The sequence below is a fragment of the Bombus vancouverensis genome, chromosome 9 (genome assembly GCF_051014615.1).
Source record: "Bombus vancouverensis nearcticus chromosome 9, iyBomVanc1_principal, whole genome shotgun sequence".
NCBI lineage: Eukaryota > Metazoa > Arthropoda > Insecta > Hymenoptera > Apidae > Bombus > Bombus vancouverensis.
Window position 1 is genome coordinate 14,111,982 of NC_134919.1, and position 16,300 is coordinate 14,128,281.

The following is a 16,300-nucleotide window of genomic DNA, read 5'->3' on the forward strand; positions in this document are numbered from 1 at the left end:
TTATATTATATATGACAATAATGTTATATGTATGAAATATTGATATGTTATATTTTATTCTTTTCTTTTTACAAACGTGGAAGTGGTACTGGAAGTAAGAACTGTTACTTTAATAAAGTTATTATAGAGGTTAGATGTAAAACATAAAAATTTATGAACTTATTTTTCTGTTTGTCATGTTACACAGAAAATTACGTATTTAAATAAAAGAATTGTTACCTAATATTTATTTGCACATACATGCATATTTTAATTTTCACAGTAACAGAGTAGTAATCAATTCAAGCACACTAATGACAATTCTAGAATAGCAATATTAAAATATTTAAAAATTTGTATACTTGGTCCAGAAATATTACGATTTGAATAAAAGAATTATCATTTAATATTTGCATATACATGCATATTTGAATTTTCACAGTAACAGAGTGGTAATCAATTCAAACACACTAGTAGCAATTCTAGAATAGCAATATCAAAATATTTAAAAACTTCGTTCAGAAATAATCAATATAAAAAGCAATTTTGTTAACAGAAAGATTTAAAAACAAAAATGACAGGAATTTTGCAATTATTCATTTACTGAACGAAGAATAATTAAAATAATAAAAAAATAAATAAGTTCTCTGTAAATACCTATCAGTATAATAAGTTGTGTGACAACATTATTATTTGTACATAGACTTAGTAACAAATGAATGATAAATAGTACTATTACCATAAATTTTGATAGACTTTTTTTTTATCAAAAATAACATTTAACTATACACTTTGAAATTCCGTGTTTTGGTATATTTTTCAGCAAATATTTTTCCGCTCGGAGTTGGAATTGAAAACGCTATGTCATCTATAGGCATTACATAACCAAAATAAAAATGAGCTCTGAAATAGTTTATATTAAATATATTGATTAATTATGCAAATATTTTTGAAATTATTTATAAAAATAAAAATATTTACCGTAATATATCGATCAATTTTGTGGCTATCCCCTGTCTACGATGATTTAAATCCGTCCATACAACATTGATACCACATTTTGCAGGGCTACTTTCTGCTGTACAGCAGTCCAATTCTAGTAATTCAGGGATCATGCGATGTGCAGTCGTTATATGTTCCGCGACTAATACTCCTATAATAGCTTTGTCCCTAATGTATAAATACACCTAAAGAATAAATTGTATCAGAACAAAATCAAATCAAATTTATAGTACAAGGAAATTGCTTTCTGATATATTTTTCGACATTACTTTTTTCTCCTCGTAATCTGGTAATTTTGTGCAAGCTAATCCTAAATCTCTGTCAACATATTCTAAAACTTCTTTTACTTTCTTCCAACATATTTTCGAATCACTTGGTTCTACCAAGATTACTCGACTTAATGTAAATGGATCCTCCATAATTACACGTTCTGTTTTCCAACCCTAAAAATAATTTCTTAGGTGGAATGTCAAATACATTATTTACACAAACTACATGCATGTAATTTATACGTACGGAAAATTTTAAACTTTTTTTATTATTATGATAATTTAAATGAGCATTTTCATCTTCTGGATCCCCAATTTGATATACAATACCGCATTCAGCACATTGTGTTGCTCCAAAATTCTTTTGCCCTGCATCCAATTGATATTGATTGTCATCACCATTTAGTTTCATAGACAATTGCCAATTTGTAGTTTCTTTTGCATTAAATGTGGATTTTTTATTATTTCCACTAAAAGATCCATAATATTATGAAAGGTGATTCAGAAATTAATCCGTATTTTAAATATTTTACTTACCTCAAAATTTTATTGAGCGAGTAAGCTTTATTAAATAATGGATAATATTTCTCTTCTGATGTAACTTCATTATTGTCCAAAGAAATATTTTTGTGAACTGTTGATGTACTAATGTCCTTAATATTCATAGTGGAAGTCATAGTACTAAGTTCACTTGCTGGTGACATAGTAACGTCATTCAATACTGCTACTGGCTTTAATGGTGAAATATGCTCATGCCTCTCATTAATTAGTACTTCCATAGTATCATAATCATCATTAGCCCAATCGTTCTCCAAAATTTTTAATATATTACTTACTTTTTCTTTCTCTATGGCGGTTTCCAATTCTGGTTCATCTACTGACAAATCAGTTGCATCAAAAGAAGTATCTACATGTTTCGGTTGTCTATAAGCCTGTTTACTACTCTTTTGATTTAGTGCCATTTTACCATCTGACTGAATCTTTAATTTTACATTATTATTTATAGTTACTATAGCTGAAGAATTTCTCTTTGACGACCTTTTAATTTTGAAAAAGCGTTTATTAAGATCAATTTCTGGTGATAAAATTCTTTCTTCTGGCGATGAGCTTACTAACTCTGTTCTTTGCTCTTCTTTTTTTGAAAAATGTTCTTGTATATTCGTATATTGTACATTAATCATCCCTGTACTATTATTATGTTTTATATCTAAATGTGTCTTCAGTTTTGGTTTCTTAATACCATGTGACACACCAGCATTAATTCCTCCTATTGTATGTTTTTTCATAGATCTTTTATAGTTGGATGCATGTTTTATAAAACTCACTCGTCGTTTTTGTTCTGCTAATTCAGAGATGATTTTACAGTCACGTTTGGTCTCAGAATTACTATAAAAATTTCTAGTACTGAGTGTTATATTCTTCAGTTTTGATTTATAATCTCTATCTTGAAATAAAGCTGCTCTAGCTTTTGGTATTAAATAATTTTCATCAGTTTTTAGCAATTTTGTAACTGTATTTTCTAATTCTTCAAATGCATGTCTCTTTAAGTTATTTTCTTTTTTCTCAGGTGAATTTTCAATGATACCAAGAATATTAAGCGATTTACGCCTATGAACTCTTGGTAAGGATATTTTACTATCTAAATTTAATGATGTTATTAATTTGTGTTTTGGACTTCTAGACTTATGTGGTGTTTCTATTATACTATTCTGCAGCTCTATGCCAAATTGTCTTTCTGATGTATCGAGTATTGTCTGATTTGGTGTCTGCTTATTAGAATTGTTGAATGGAGAGTTAGACAGAAATTTTGGTGAATCTAGTAATATTCCCTTTTGTGGAGAATGCTCCATAACATTCATAGGCCCCAAATCTGACTCTTCTCCAGATGAACTGTTTGAATAGTTTAAATCTCTTTGAATTCTACAGATCTTCTTTTTCTTTGAACTTTCACCTGATCCAAATAAACATTTTTGCACTCTACGTGGGGTGTATAATGATTCTTTTGGTAGATATAGAGACATGTTCCAACAGCTTTTAATAAGTACTTCAAAAGCTGAAAGAGAGACAAGAATTATATAAAAATCATGAAAAAATAGAAACATTGTTTACTAATACAACTTTTTACAAAAGAACATGATTTTTTCAAACCGGTTATGATAATAATATAACAATGAATCTTTCCATTTATATTTATATTTTAATTAATATCAATAAAAGCTAGAGGAAAACAAATTCTGGAAAGTATAATAAATAAATAAACTAATCTCAATCAGCACGAAGAATAAATCATATGTTGTTAAAAATATTTTTATCTCTTCTCATTTTATTAATTTTCCAAATATCTCAAAACATATTTTATTACACGTCTATTAACATACCTATATATTTGTGTAATAACCTTAAATAATATTAATATCTGCTTTAAAACTAATCCATTCACATAACAACCGAAAATCTGAAACTGCTGTAAAGTTTCCGTTTTTGTACCATGTCTCCACACTCATTCACTCTTCCTAAACTATATAGACGCTCCAGTCAAAAAATATGTCCGATGAGAATATATGATAACAGAGAGGAAATCAAAATGCCACGTGCATTGTTCTATTTGTCTCACAGTATAGGTGCTGCACCACGTAGCTAAATGTTGAAGATGTTCCATGATAGCATATACAAGAACCTATTTACAAGAGCCTATCCGAACTTCTATCCGAAATAGACAAGTATAAATAATATTATATTTTAAAATCATCAAATGTTTCAAAATAATAAAATTACACAATAATTAAACTTAGTTATTTCAGAAAGAGAAATTAATTGTTTATTATAACCTTTTTAGAGAAGCAAAAAGATCTTTCCTTTCGAACGATGGTGGATCAGTGGAATGACGCAATAATTTTAATATATCTTTTATACACAAATCTACTTTCCTTGCGATAATGTTCTTGTTATAATGAAATCTGAATCTCGTTTTATTAATATAGAAATGATATAAAAATATTATTTGCAGCCAACTATTGAAATCAACTACTGAAATTACTGTTAAAATGAAATTTATATTTTATTATAACAAAAACATTATCGAAAGAAAAATAAATTTAATGTTAAATCTAAAAAGTTATCGTAAATAAAGAGTATATTAGAATTATTGGGTCATTCGACTGATTCTTTATCGTTTGAAAGATTTTCTCTTCTTCAGTAAGAACAAATATAATAAACAATTAATTTTTCTTTTTGTCGTTTGTAATGGAACTAAATAGGTTTTTGTATATGCTAGCGTGGAATACCTTCAGAATTTATCCGCTATGGGCAGCACTGGTCTAGAAACAACCGAAAGCATAAACATGAGCACTCTCATTTCCTTGATAATAATAAAGGTGTCAAATATATCATGAAGAAATAGGTAATAAAAAATTAAAATTATAATTAAAATTGAAATTAAAATTAAAAGTTCCTGAATTACAATAATTTCAGTTAATGAGTATTTGATATATTTTAATTCAGTAACAAAGCAATAAAAAATAAAAAACTAATAAAAAGAACGTTGCTTTATAAGATACTTTTGATGTGCAGGTATTTAAATAATTTTAAATAATTTTATGCTCTAGAGATCTACTTCTCAGATAAAGAATAAATAAAATTTTATTATTATATTATTTTAAAATATATATTTATGCAACTGAAGATATTAAAAATATTAATGCATTAATGATAAATTTTTATTATCAATATTATTTCTTTCATTACATAAATATTACCAACAATATGTCATTGATATTACATTACTTAAAAATGAGAACATTTTTATGCCTTTGTGAAATGCAGGACAAATGATATTTAGTTTTATATGAGAAGGGTAAGTTAAAAGGTAAATACCATTTTATTAAAATGAATAACAAGTAATAGAGATTAATTTGAATAAATCATGGCTAGATCATGAAGTACGATGTCTCCGGATATTTTAAGAGTATCGATGATAGTTGGTTGTAATCTATGTTTGAATTCACCAATCATTTTTTCGCCTAACCATATTGTATATGCTTCGATTTCGCACCGAATTCTATAAAAGGAAAATCATAAAAAATTGCAGTCAGAAAATCAACAAGTTACTCGAATTTTCAAAAAGTAATTAGTAATTATTTATAACAATATCTTCAATTAAACTTGACCTAGTTAGTTAAAGTTTCATGCATATCGTATTTTGTATTTTTTAAAGATGGAAAAACCTACGTTAGAAGAAAATCACGACCAGGCATCCAGGATAGATGACCTGAGTGCCTTTCTTCGCGTCCCCAAGATCCATTTGACCAACAGTTCATAACGACATAGGGTGCGCTACTGCCATATAAAAAACGTGGATTTAAATGCAACGCAATTGTCGGATGTGGATAAACTGCTTTTCCCTTTTGTAAATTTACATAAAATCTGTTAGCAAATATAGAAACAAATTATTCTTTATTCTTTCTTTCCTCTTCTTTGCAAATTTATTTATTTCTCGAAAGATCATCAACACTCACGAATGAGGCAGAAGTTTCAGTCTTCCAGCAATGAAAAGCCTAGTTCCGGTTTTAAATTCATTTTCTATATCTACCGTAATTGGAATATCCTACATACAGAATATTTAATAATAATTGATATTTCAACTAGTAAAAAAAAACAAGTTAGTAATTTAAGAAAGACTTACAAGAAATTCGACCAGTGGTCGATCAATTTTTAAACTTAAAACGTTACTTGGCCTGCATAACTTTGGATCAGGATAAACGAACAATTCAAATTGCCTAAACCGAGTGTCTTCCAATGATCCATTTATTTCAAGATACATTACATCTTCAAGAGGCGTTCTATACGCAAATGCGCAAAAATGTTCTGCATTGACAGCAATCTAGTAAAAGGAAAATTAATTTCGAATAAATATAAGTACTATAAAATTGATAGTTATGTTAAATAACTCTCATTTCTCACTTGATATTCATTGGCAGTACAAAATATCAAAATATGAACATAGGAGTTCCGGCGGAAGGCGGTATGCCCTGCAGGAGAACAGGTTTCCTCCTCTTCCCAACATCCCCTAAATTTCGAATTTCGAACCACATAACCCCTGTCTAATCGTGCGTTGAAATGTAATGCGATATTTCCGGTAGTTTTGCATAATAAGTTCACTGAAAATCTGTGGCAATTGTGTTTTAACGAATATTACAATTGTGATTTTACAACTTCATGATTGTAATTTTCCTGTTTAAAATTTTACTGTTTATTTTAATGACTTTTAAAATTAAAAAAATTTTGGTTATGAGATTTTTCTTACGATAAGATATCACCTCAAAGCATTGGGAGGAACATAGCCTGTAACCACTACAGCTGATGTTGGTTTCAAAGGTTGCAATGGAACTGGTTTTGAAGCATTCTGGAATAGAGTGCGTGCATACATTTATAGTTAAAGAAATATATATTACACAAAAAAGTATTTATTACTTTATTACTATAAATTATATTTTCGAGATATCTTGTATATAAGACAAACTTTTAATGCAAATTAAATTAATCTACGCTTATGTATAATTATCAAAATATGACACGAATATGTTTTGTATTTCGAAATACCTTTGCGCTTTAAATTTGATAAGTTTAACTATATAATAACTTCTATATAACTTATATAACTTATTAAGTTATTATATAGAACGTTTCAATTCTTTACTAGTTTTTGTTAGAATGTTCTGTAGTATAAACAAGACAAAAATGTTATATATTCACAAATCGTTTTAAATTTTATTAAAAGGTTATAATAAAAATAGGAAATATGGAGAGAACGTAACTTAGTTCTCCGGTATCATTTGATTTCATACTAGAACACTATATATGCTGGATATTCCAAGATAAAATATCGTAGTTAATAAAATAATCTTCGTTTATTAAGGACATGTAGTTTGAAAATAAAGATACAAGCGGAAAATTTAAAAAAGAGTAGGATGGGATAAATGTTGGGAAACTATACATAAGCACAATATATATAAACTATTCGGAATCCGAATACGAATCTTCGACATTAGTCGCCATGAGAATCATTTTATTACATGTGCAAGTTTTCATCTTCATTTTCTTAGTACAAGATAATCATTCACAACTACTTGAATCTAAACAAGAAAAAAGATAAGATTAAAGAAACGCTTTTTTGAAATTTCTTAATACCTAATCTGAAGATATTTTCGTTTCATGATTTTAGTATAAATGCAATTCATTGTAAATTTACAGCATAACTTTTAAATGTATTTTTTCTGAAACAAAACTAGCGTTTGAATTAAAAGCTAAGACAGAAAATATTGAGTAAAAATTTACGTAGACGTTTGATTCAAACTTGTGTATACGTACTATACATACATATGTATGTACTGTATATATATGTAGTTTATTCAAGACTAATAGTATTATGTATACATTCATCAGTTATTGATCAATTTTATAGAATTTTTTCGGTTGAAAATCTCGTCTTATAATTCTTTAGTGCTAAATATAATTGCCAAAGAGAGAGTAGATTATGATTAGACTGCAGATATTTGTGCGAATTCATATTATTACAGGTATAGATAAAGAATTGAAACTTAAATAAAACAGTTTTATTCTCTGCATATTGTGACATATACTTTAGTCTTGATGTTTTATATATTTTTACATTCATGCATATGTATATTTTTGTATATATTTGTATATTTATACTTGTCACAAATGCATAAATGTCCGTAGTCAAGTCATATGTATCAGAATTATGTATATACAATGTTATATCATTATACTATCGTATATATATGTGTTCATTATGATTATGATGTATTTATATACCTCTAACCTAGTAAATCAAACTGATAAAGATCATTGACATATTAATCGAATAATTAGTTAATTATATTACTTAAAGCAATGCAAATTTAACTCGACTGAAGATTTAGTTATCAATGTAATAATCAAGTTCACATACTTAAGGTACTAAATAATGTAAATACATATAATATGTAGAATAGGTTAGATATTTGCAACTACATTTTAAATTGGAAAATCTACATTTATGTTATCTATGACTCAATTTTTTTATTACCGATCGATACTCACTAACGGCACTGTTTCTTCATCGACAAACGAAAATTCACGAAGAGCGTTTTCTTTTGTTTGCACGAAAATTTCAGTTTGATGTACAGACATGCTCTCTTTAATAAGTTCGAAAAATGATTTATTGGAACATTGCCATATTTCAAGCTGCGTTTTCGTGCACGCGATATCTTTCTTCTATTTACTTCTGATGCATTTACAAATATATTTGATTCCATTGAAGGCACATATTTGAAAAAACACTTTATACTTCATCGATTTCAATACAAAAAATTTAAGTTTCTTTAATATTTATTTTCTCTTAGAGTGTAATGTAACAATTGTTTTGATATAAAAAGTGGGCCCAAATATTTTTATAACACATGCTTTATTGAGTTAAATATATAGAGAATTATTTTTCTTTCTCTTTTCAAATATAGTAATTCTCTCAAAACTTGACAATGAGCATTTTAAAATATTAGAAAACGGTAATTACTAGTAAATTTTCGCACGTTGTAAACATATAATTAAATGTTAATAATAAGATCACATCACAAAGGAATCAAAATTTTAAATAAATAATGTATATTTTTCTTATCGTCTTGTCTTAAAAATTTTTAATTATTTAACAATTGATAGATTCATTATTATCTTTTATCTTTGTTGCAGATATTTTATTTACAAGTAGAAAAATATGAATAAAATCATTTCTGATGCCACTATTATCTTTTTTGTCGACTAGATTGTATCTGTTGTGTTTGTTCAAGAGACATATCATAAAATATTTTGTGTTCGTCTAGAATATAAGACATGATAAATTTCTTTTTTATATCTTTGTTATGGTTGATCAATGATTAGTAGCTAATAAAATTTTTTAAGAAATTTCAGATATTACATACGTTTTCAAATAAAACGTAATTTACGTAATAAATAGTGATACTGCTCACGCTCGTTCGTGGAAGAATTTTATCCATTTGTTAAAAAGAAAAAGGATTAAAAAATGTTAATAATGTATGCAAGAAGTAACATCGTAAAATATCTAGGAAAGTTATAATTTAAATGTCCCGCGGCTCATGAGGTGCAGGAAGTCGTTGCCAAGATGGTTCAACGCCCCAAATTTCACGAGCATATTCGGCAATCGTTCTATCCGATGAAAATTTTCCCGAAGAAGCTATATTATTGATCGCCATCTCTACCCACTTACTTTCATCCTAAAACACAAAATGGAAATATATAAAACAACAATTAAAAAAATATATAAAAATTATCCTGAAAAAGATTCCGGTATGAACTTACCTGGTAAACTTTACTGACATGATCTTGCATCTTTATATAGCTCTCATAATCAGCAAACAAATAAAATCTGTCCCAGTTTAATAAAACATTGGTAATATCTTTAAATTCGTCTGGATTATTGGGGCTGAAGAAGCCACCCTGGATCTGATCAACACACTGTTTTAGTTCTGGGATTCTATTGTAATAATCATAAGCATTGTATCCCCTTTTCTTCAACTCTTCGACTTCATCAACAGTCATACCGAAAATGAATATATTATCTGTACCCATTTCTTCAGCCATCTCTACGTTAGCACCGTCTAATGTGCCAATTGTCAAGGCTCCATTTAACTAAAGTAATTTAAAACAGAATATTCACTTATTGTTATAAATCGCATATATAAATTGCATATTAAAGTATACTTACCATGAACTTCATATTTCCGGTACCCGAAGCTTCAGTACCTGCAGTAGAAATTTGTTCACTCAAATCTGCTGCTGGAATTATTTTCTCCGCTAACGTAACTCGATAATTCTCTAAGAAAATAAATTTCAATTTATCTCCAACAATAGGATCGTTGTTTACAACGTTTCCTACACTGCAAATTAGCTTTATAATCTTTTTGGCTAAATGATAACCGGGAGCAGCTTTTCCTCCAATCATCACCGTTCGAGGAACGAATGGCGCGGTTGGATTTTTTTTTATTCTGTTGTATAATGTGATTACGTGTAAACAATTTAATAGTTGCCTCTTGTATTCATGTATTCGCTTCACCTACATTATGGTACCGCATATTAAATAATTATATAGAAATTAAATAATTTATTTGCATATAAACTTAATTACGTCAACTTAATACAGTTACCTGAATATCAAAGATAGAAGCAGGATTTATTTTAACTCCATAATCTTTCTCAAGCATTTGCGCTAATCTCAATTTATTTTCTTGTTTCACTTTCGTAATGCTGCGCTGGAAAACTGGATCCTTGGCCCATTGTTTCAGCTGAGCGAGCTGTTCTAAATGAACTGTCCAGTCGCTGCCAATTTTCTATAAGATAGTGAACAATAATTTTATATCAAAACGAAGATCGTAATTTATGAGTAATTTTTTAATAACACTTACTTCTTCGATTATATCTGAGAGATTTGGATTGCACAAAAGGAGCCATCTTCGTGGTGTAATACCATTAGTTTTATTCTGGAATTTCTCAGGCGTCATTTCATAGAAGTCTTTGAACCTAAAATATTGAGTAAATCGAAACTATAAAACTATCATTTATTACACAAGTTATTATTAATACAAATTTTAAGTTCTAAAAACACCCACACGCCACTTTTCAAAATTTCCGAATGAATTGCTGCGACACCGTTGATAGCGTGACTACCCACAATCGAAAGATGAGCCATGTTAACTCTCTTTTCACCTTCCTCCTCGATCAAAGACATACGACGAAGACGATCCATGTCTCCCGGATATTTAGCGGAAACTTCTTGCAAATGGAGGAAATTAATATGATAAATGATTTGTAAATGTCTAGGAAGAATGCTTTCTAACAGGCTTGTGGGCCATCTCTCTAAAGCTTCTGGAAGAACCGTGTGATTAGTATAAGCGCATGTTCTCTTTGTTATGTCCCAAGCTTTTTCCCAAGGAAGCCCTTCGACGTCGATAAGAATTCTCATAAGTTCAGGAATAGCCAAAGAAGGATGAGTATCGTTCAACTGAATGGCCACTTTGTCGGGGAATAAGTCAAAATCTGTTCTATGGTGTTCCTTTGAACCAAATTTGCTGGCTTTATACCTAGAAATATATATTGTAAGAATGTAATTTGTCAACGAAATATTATATCTACAACGCATTTGGATCTTGAAACTTTGTGAACAAAATAGATATGTAGCAACCTTCGTATGATATCTTGAAGAGTAGCCGCTACCATGAAGTATTCTTGCTTCAATCGCAATTCTTTACCCTCGAAGAAATTGTCGTTAGGATATAACACCCTAGTGATGTTCTCCGCCAAGGTGCGGTCAAACACAGCTTGGATATAATCACCGTCGTTGACTGAAAGAAAAACGATGATCTTCTACGATAATCTATTTTGATTGATGATATATAAAATGATATAGGTAATAAAAACTTGCTTACAAAATTTCAAATTAAATTCTATTGGCGACTTAGCAGACCATAATCTAAGAGTATTAACAAAGTTGTTTTTGTATCCAGGAACCGGATTATCATATGGCATCGCAAATACGACCTGATCAAAAGCAAGGTATGTAAATCCTTCATCAATAACTTTAACTTATTAACTGTACAGATTTATTTTATGTATACTAACTTGAGTATTAATCCATTTCTTCCCTTCAGGAGTATCAATCACCTGTCCATAGAAGTTTACAGGGAGCATGAATTCTGGCCTAGCCTTCTCCCACGGATTTCCATAACGTAACCAATCATCTGGTTCCTCCACCTGTTCTCCATTTTTTATTTTCTGCGCAAATATACCATATTCATATCGAATACCGTAACCATAAGCAGCCAGGCCAAGGGTAGCCATACTATCCAAGAAGCAAGCCGCTAGTCTTCCTAAACCTCCATTTCCTAAACCTGCATCTTCTTCAAGTTCTTCGAGCTCTTCAATATCCAAGCCCATCTATAATACAATCCTTTCTTAATTTCTTTTTTTACGATTTTTATTATCGGTAGATGATTTTAGAAATTTTATTTGAAACAAACCTGATACATAGCTTCGTCACAAGCACCTTGGATGCCTAAGTTAATCATGGTGTTTTGAAGAGTCCTTCCCATGTAGTATTCCAGGGAAAGGTAGTAAACTCTCTAAAACAGTAGAATAAAAATATGTTACATAATACGGGAAATAAATTAGAACATTTCAGAAGGTACCAATTGTGTATTTATGTATTTTCAACGATAAAAGATTATTTGTTTAAAGATAAAAGGAACAATATCATTATTTACAAGTATACTGTACATTTCCGTACGAACATTGAACCGTAGGAAACATTGAGCTTATGATTCTATGATGTAAAGGAGAAAAATAAAATTCAGTATTATTGTGTCTTCTGTGCTTCCGTTATGAAATCGTAGTGTACATCTCGTATTACGCAGCGAATGGCCTAACTAATAAAAATAAATCGAGACGATAGTCTGAAACGAGAGATCAAGCGAAAGATAATGCTCAGTTAAAATTGATCTTTATTACGTTCAACGATTACTCCGAAATTTCGTTTAGTTCCTCCACGTGTTCGACGGTCGTTTATTTATAGCCGAGATGGCTGAAGATATTCCTCTAATAAAACTTGATATTATTTCTTCTCATGAAAAAAATTGTACTATTTGTATAAACAAAAAAATTATAGGAAATAAAAAAGTGGAAAAGGTAATGAAAACAGATGTGTATTAATTTCTTTTATACATATACGCAGAACAATGAAAATAATGCTTTCCTTTTCTCAAAAGTGTTACTACTTTTGCAAAAAGTTTGCAATATTTTTATTTTTGCATCTTTTCTTGGAAACAAATTTTTCAACTTTTTATTTCAACAATATGTAAGCATTATTATATAATATTTTCCTTTTTCAATGAAGCTTGTCATTATTGCCTAAAACCAACAACTCAATATCGTAATCGATATATCCTTGTACAATAGCTGTCAAAAGGTTAAACAACAGAAACAGTATACATTTTCAGAACGTTTGCATAATGTAACGGGACCATATCCAAAAGTCTATCCGGTAGTAAATGTGTTAAACGTGACTTCTCGGCTTTTAATAGTTGTGTCACGTGATCTGTATTGTCCAACCAATTTCAGTAATTTGTTATGATTAACGTTCTCACGAAGGAAACCCTGCTTGTGACGACTTATTTTATGCTTATTCTCTTTTTATTTCTGTTACAAATGTACAAACTACATTACAAATTAATCATATACACATAAATATAGAATGTATATAGTAATTTGTAATTACTTTATTAACATACTGATTTGCTTTTTTATTCTCAATTTTCACAAGATTCTAATATTTATATTATGGTTACTAACGTGAGCAGAACGATAGCAATGCCCTTACCTAAAGATACTACCTACGCTTATTTTATTCCTGTCTACCTATTCCTACAGCTTTATGGGTGAACACCACTTTCTACTTTTGTATTATCTCTTTTCTGTAATCCCTTTACTTGTTTCCTTTAATTCTCTTTACATACTTTCTTTTTCTTTCTCAACTGCTCTTTTCCTTTATGTTCGCATTTTCAACGCATGTCTTTGATTTATATACAACTATTCTAAATATACGGAAGGCGCAATTACCTAAAGAAATATTTCCAAGAAAATTTATATTTAATCAGATTTATGTTTCGTGATCGTAAAAGTTAATCGTAAAAATTGGCCAATAATTCTTACTAACTATGCATAATATTTTTTTAAATAAAATTTACGGGTGCGCTCTGGATAATTATTTTGCTTATATAAACGAAAAATGTATGACTAATAATAGTTGATTATAGCTCAATGTTCAATATACATGATAATGTATCTTACAAACAATTCTTTGTAAACAATTATTATTAATCCATCGATATAGTTGGAATGTTTTCAGAGATTGACGACGGTCTTATCGCCATCATGACATTGCTTCGAAAAGAATGAAAACTGTTTGGCTTAAGACCTCAGGGTAAGGCGATTATAAGTCAAACTGAAAATAGACACTGCAACGTGTTGCATCTTACATTTCGAAGGTTCATTTCAATATAGCATCTGTTTATGTAAGTATAAATAGTATTCATACGTAAGTGAACGGATTATTTCATTACTAAATGCATAAAAATTTTACCGTTTCTTTCATTTTGCTTAAGAATTTAAATACCTAACATTAGTGTATATTTTCTATTAGACAAAAACATTATTGTTTTACATTTGTTTATCGTGATCTAATTTTACTTAATATTAATGTTTACTTCAAAATAGTTTACTTATCAAACTAATTGCAGTTTCAACTAATCAAAATCATCTTCAATATGTTTTTACTTTGAAATTATTAACCGATGTGATTAACCCCTTAATCTACGATTTACTACTATACAAAAACATTATTGTTTTACATTTGTTTATCTTGATCTAATTTTACTTAATATTAATGTTTACTTCAAAATAGTTTACTTATCAAACTAATTGCAGTTCCAACTAATCAAAATCATCTTTAATATGTTTTTACTTTGAAATTATTAACCGATGTGATCAACCCCTTAATCTACGATTTACGTTCGAGAATTGTGGGCCAAAAACGTAAACAAGCTATTATATATTATATATTATATTTGGCCCGATCATCGTACTACTATGCTATGCCCGTAGCTGTAGCTGTGTCATAGAAAATGCATACTTAAAGGCATTATTAATCTGTTGTATTTTTTGAACCATTTTCAATTTAATTCTGTTTTTTCTTGCGTTAAAAAATTTAAATTTAAGGGAAACGTAGAAGAATCGTATTGATAACATGCTAATGTAGTTGTTTGTCGACTTAACTTTATGTTAAAATTTTTCTTATATTAAAAGTTGTATTAGAAAACTCTTCGCTTATTGGAATAAAAGTTTAACATGTATGTATTTCTACATGTATATATCACACAATCAAAACGATTATCAAAATACGCAATAAATTAATGTTTTAATAAATATTAGATATTATACTTACCGACAATCGTTAAACAAGAAATCAAATTTATTATAATCATAATTTTCATGCATGAAGGTTATGGAGTATACATAATAAGTTTAATAACTTGAAGAATTAAGTGATCAATGGTATACTTGCATACTTTTGGGTCTTTCTCGTAATAGTATTGTTGAGTGCGTATCCATCTAGAGACCAAGTTGTCCTTGACGCTGTGTGCCAAGGCCATGAAATAATCTCTACTCGTAGCCACATTACGATCTTTCACCAAAGTGTAATGAAGATGCCTATTGAATGTTTTCTTAAAATTTCCCACATTCTCCACATCAACAATCCCGCGCACAGAAATTTGTTTCCTCTTTTCGTGATCCATGTCTGATGCTGACATTTCTCTTTGTTTATTTTTCTTTTTCCTTACAATATATGTTTATAAATGCAATACTATTTTACTTATAATTTGTATTTGCTTATTTTTGTTACATAAGATCAATTTCGTGCCCTAACACTATAGGTTTAATTCAACTTTCTCTCGTTTTTACGAGAATCAAATTCCCTTTATTCTATTAATTACTATTGTTACTACACAACGTTATATACAAATGTTGAATTAAATTCTGAAGTTGTACTCTCACAGATAAGGATACGTTATAAACGTAATACTTTTATTGATGATTCGGAAGATTGGCGAGAACAATGACCGGTTTTCACGACACATGAAAGAATACCGGTGGCACACAGATCCGTACTCGTATACTGCACACAGGCGAATGACATGAGTCCAAATCCTCGAAACGGTCACCTTGTATGAAGGTCGCGCAGGCGCATTGCAATGGATTACATCACATGATCTGCAATGATAATACCGACCAGGTTTGGAAAAATTAAGCATGCATTCCTGCCATCTATGATGATCTTCCGACACTGGTTTGAAAAATTCAGTAGCGTATCATTAGCTAACCATGGCCCCGCTTTGTTAACTGGCTGTTGCTATCCCCACTACTTTTTG

General features: G+C 29.4%; 3 protein-coding genes and 1 long non-coding RNA gene across 4 annotated transcripts; 1 reads left to right on the top strand and 3 right to left on the bottom strand.

Moving 5' to 3' along the window:
• Positions 1–651: 651 nt before the first annotated feature.
• On the bottom strand, positions 652–3,947 carry eco (Establishment of cohesion). The gene is made up of 6 exons (XM_033330366.2): positions 3,629–3,947; positions 1,788–3,303; positions 1,498–1,720; positions 1,251–1,424; positions 961–1,166; positions 652–882 (listed from the first exon to the last, which is right to left on the bottom strand). The coding sequence occupies exons 2-6, from the start codon at positions 3,269–3,271 to the stop codon at positions 759–761; spliced, it is 2,211 nt and encodes a 736-aa protein (XP_033186257.2). The 5' UTR covers positions 3,272–3,303; positions 3,629–3,947; the 3' UTR covers positions 652–758.
• On the top strand, positions 3,883–5,705 carry LOC117154939 (uncharacterized). Its single transcript, XR_013059177.1, has 5 exons — positions 3,883–3,970; positions 4,525–4,650; positions 5,073–5,103; positions 5,181–5,372; positions 5,464–5,705. It is a non-coding gene; the product is annotated as an uncharacterized LOC117154939 (long non-coding RNA).
• On the bottom strand, positions 5,109–8,576 carry LOC117154936 (galectin-8). The gene is made up of 7 exons (XM_033330375.2): positions 8,352–8,576; positions 6,566–6,651; positions 6,210–6,414; positions 5,932–6,129; positions 5,765–5,853; positions 5,478–5,672; positions 5,109–5,307 (listed from the first exon to the last, which is right to left on the bottom strand). The coding sequence occupies exons 1-7, from the start codon at positions 8,439–8,441 to the stop codon at positions 5,157–5,159; spliced, it is 1,014 nt and encodes a 337-aa protein (XP_033186266.1). The 5' UTR covers positions 8,442–8,576; the 3' UTR covers positions 5,109–5,156.
• Positions 8,577–8,889: 313 nt separating this feature from the next.
• Positions 8,890–16,074, bottom strand: Glyp (glycogen phosphorylase). The gene is made up of 11 exons (XM_033330363.2): positions 15,440–16,074; positions 12,338–12,439; positions 11,940–12,254; positions 11,747–11,858; positions 11,503–11,662; positions 10,931–11,401; positions 10,727–10,841; positions 10,469–10,651; positions 10,030–10,377; positions 9,624–9,953; positions 8,890–9,538 (listed from the first exon to the last, which is right to left on the bottom strand). Exons 1-11 carry the CDS (start codon positions 15,680–15,682, stop codon positions 9,383–9,385), a joined length of 2,535 nt encoding a protein of 844 aa, XP_033186254.1. The 5' UTR covers positions 15,683–16,074; the 3' UTR covers positions 8,890–9,382.
• Between the last annotated feature and the right edge of the window lie 226 nt (positions 16,075–16,300).